Source organism: Ctenocephalides felis, unplaced genomic scaffold (genome assembly GCF_003426905.1).
Source record: "Ctenocephalides felis isolate EL2017-DRISC unplaced genomic scaffold, ASM342690v1 CF-g0.4_SCAFFOLD_02487, whole genome shotgun sequence".
NCBI lineage: Eukaryota > Metazoa > Arthropoda > Insecta > Siphonaptera > Pulicidae > Ctenocephalides > Ctenocephalides felis.
In genome coordinates this window covers 32956-35091 of record NW_020538641.1, presented here as the reverse complement: position 1 = coordinate 35091, position 2136 = coordinate 32956, and the positions used below count along the sequence as shown (strand labels likewise).

The 2136-nt window shown below is 42.7% G+C and overlaps 1 protein-coding gene across 1 annotated transcript; it reads right to left on the bottom strand.

Annotated features, from left to right (window-relative positions):
* Positions 1-837: 837 nt before the first annotated feature.
* On the bottom strand, positions 838-1584 carry LOC113380960 (protein NYNRIN-like). Its single transcript, XM_026619981.1, has one exon. It carries the CDS (start codon positions 1582-1584, stop codon positions 838-840), a length of 747 nt encoding a protein of 248 aa, XP_026475766.1.
* Between the last annotated feature and the right edge of the window lie 552 nt (positions 1585-2136).

The following is a 2136-nucleotide window of genomic DNA, read 5'->3' as shown; positions in this document are numbered from 1 at the left end:
TTGTTTAAAATTGGTTGTACGCTGTCCTTTAATATATTGGCAATTATTTTGCACAATAGTTTCGTATCTGTATTCAAAAGTGTTATCGGTCTAAAATCTTTCGTATTTTTGCATTTTTAATTTTGGGTATTAGTATTATTACACCTTCAACAAAATCTCTATTAATCTTTTCTGGGTTTTTTAGATATTCATTTAAAATTTCAGCCAAAGTCGGTGCAATCTCATCGCTATATTTTTTATAAAATTCATAAGGAATACCGTCTATTGCTGGCGTTCTATGTGTACTGGAGTTTTTTATAGCATTAGTTTGGTTTCTCATTAAAAATAAGATTTATGCTTTGGTATATTACCAATGAAATGCGTATTATAATTTATAATAATGGTTTATTAACAGTTTATGTACAGAGATATCTTATCGCGACAACTACCCGGGACCGACTGCCTGTTCTACCATCCGTACGCACCATCCGGCACGACCCTTAACATAGCGACGTTGCCATACGCTTACAGTACTCCCCCTCTAGTGACGAAGTTCACAAAAATCCGGCCTGCGAAAAATCCGGAAACCGAACTCGGCGTCCTCGTCTCGTTGAAGAGTTTGGTTGTGCAATTGGCTCAGGCTCTGTCGGGCTCAACGGCTGAGATCTGCTGTTGTTATAAGATTCCAGCCGGATTGTTTGCGGAATCTCATTAGACTGCGACGGAACGGATTCAGCATTTTCTTCTGGCGCTAGTGTGCATGCTGGTTTCATACGGTCGATAGATATGGTGACATTTTTGCCATGCATACACACCACAAAAGTCTCTGCAGATCTGGGTTTCACCTCAAAAGGACTCTCATATGGATTCTGCAGAGGTCTCTTTGGGCCATCGAATGAAAACGCTCTCCGCAGTCATTAAATCTTTAAAGACAAACGTTATCTTCTGGCCATGTCGCGTTCCATTGGTGGGGCATATCTTTTGCATGTGGTTACGCAGGTCATTCATAAAGTTTCTTTCGCCGTAATAACTCGTCGGTGTTACGTGTAGCATTGGTCCAGGCAATCGCAAGGCTTCGCCATATACCATTTCCGCAACAGTAGCTTGTAGATCCCCTTTCCATGCTGCACGAATTCCTAACATAACCGTCGGTAATATTTCTGTCCATCTTTTACTGCTATGGCATCTAATAGCTGCTTTGAGCTGGCGGTGGAATCTTTCAACCATCCCATTGGCTTTGGGATGGTATGCCGTAGTCTTGTAATGACTCGTTCCAAGCAGCTGATTTAGTTGACTGAATATCCGTGACTCGAACTGCCTTCCGTGGTCTGACGTTAGCCGCAGCGGTATACCAAATCTTGCAATCCAATTAGAATAGAAGGCTCGCGCTACGGTGGAGGCTTCTTGATCTCTAATTGGAATTGCTTCCGGCCATCTAGAAAATCTGTCGACGCATGTCAGGCAATACCGATATCCTTCTGACAATGGTATTATCACTATATCAATATGTACGTCCTCAAATCTACTCGATGAAAGTTCAAATTGTCCCGTTGGCGCCTGCACGTGCCCACTCGCGGCAATCCCGTTTGATGTACGGCCACACATATCTCTCTGTAACTAGTTTGATCGTAGCATTCATACCAGGGTGTGACATCCGTGTAAGCTATCAAACACCGCCCGCCGTAACTTTGTTGGAATATACGGTCTAGCTGTTCTCGTAGAGATGTCGCACAAAACTGACACGTCTTGGTCCTCAAATCGAATAAGTTTCAGTTTGAGTGACGTGTTGTTTTCGGTGCGCAACTTAGCTACTTCTTCATCTAATCTCTGCTCTGCTGCTAATAACTTCATATCTGTTCCGGCACTTCTTAGAGACTCCTCCCGCGATAATGCGTAGGCGACAACATTTTTCTCTCCTGACATATGACGGATATCGGTCGAAAATTGGGCGATAAAGTCCAAATATCGGAATTGACGAGGCGAGCACTGACTATCCTTCTTGACAAACGCGAACACTATTGGTTTATGGTCAGTAAAAATTGTAAAAGTTCTTGCCTCAACCATGTGACGAAAGTATTTCACCGCTTCATACACTGCAAGTAGTTCACGATCGTAAGTTGCGTATTTTCGTTCCGTTGTGCTCAGTTTTTGCGAAAA

What these genes read in the sequence shown, in the direction of transcription:
- LOC113380960 (XM_026619981.1), bottom strand. Translation starts at nt 1,584, where the DNA reads ATGTGTGGCCGTACATCAAACGGGATTGCCGCGAGTGGGCACGTGCAG.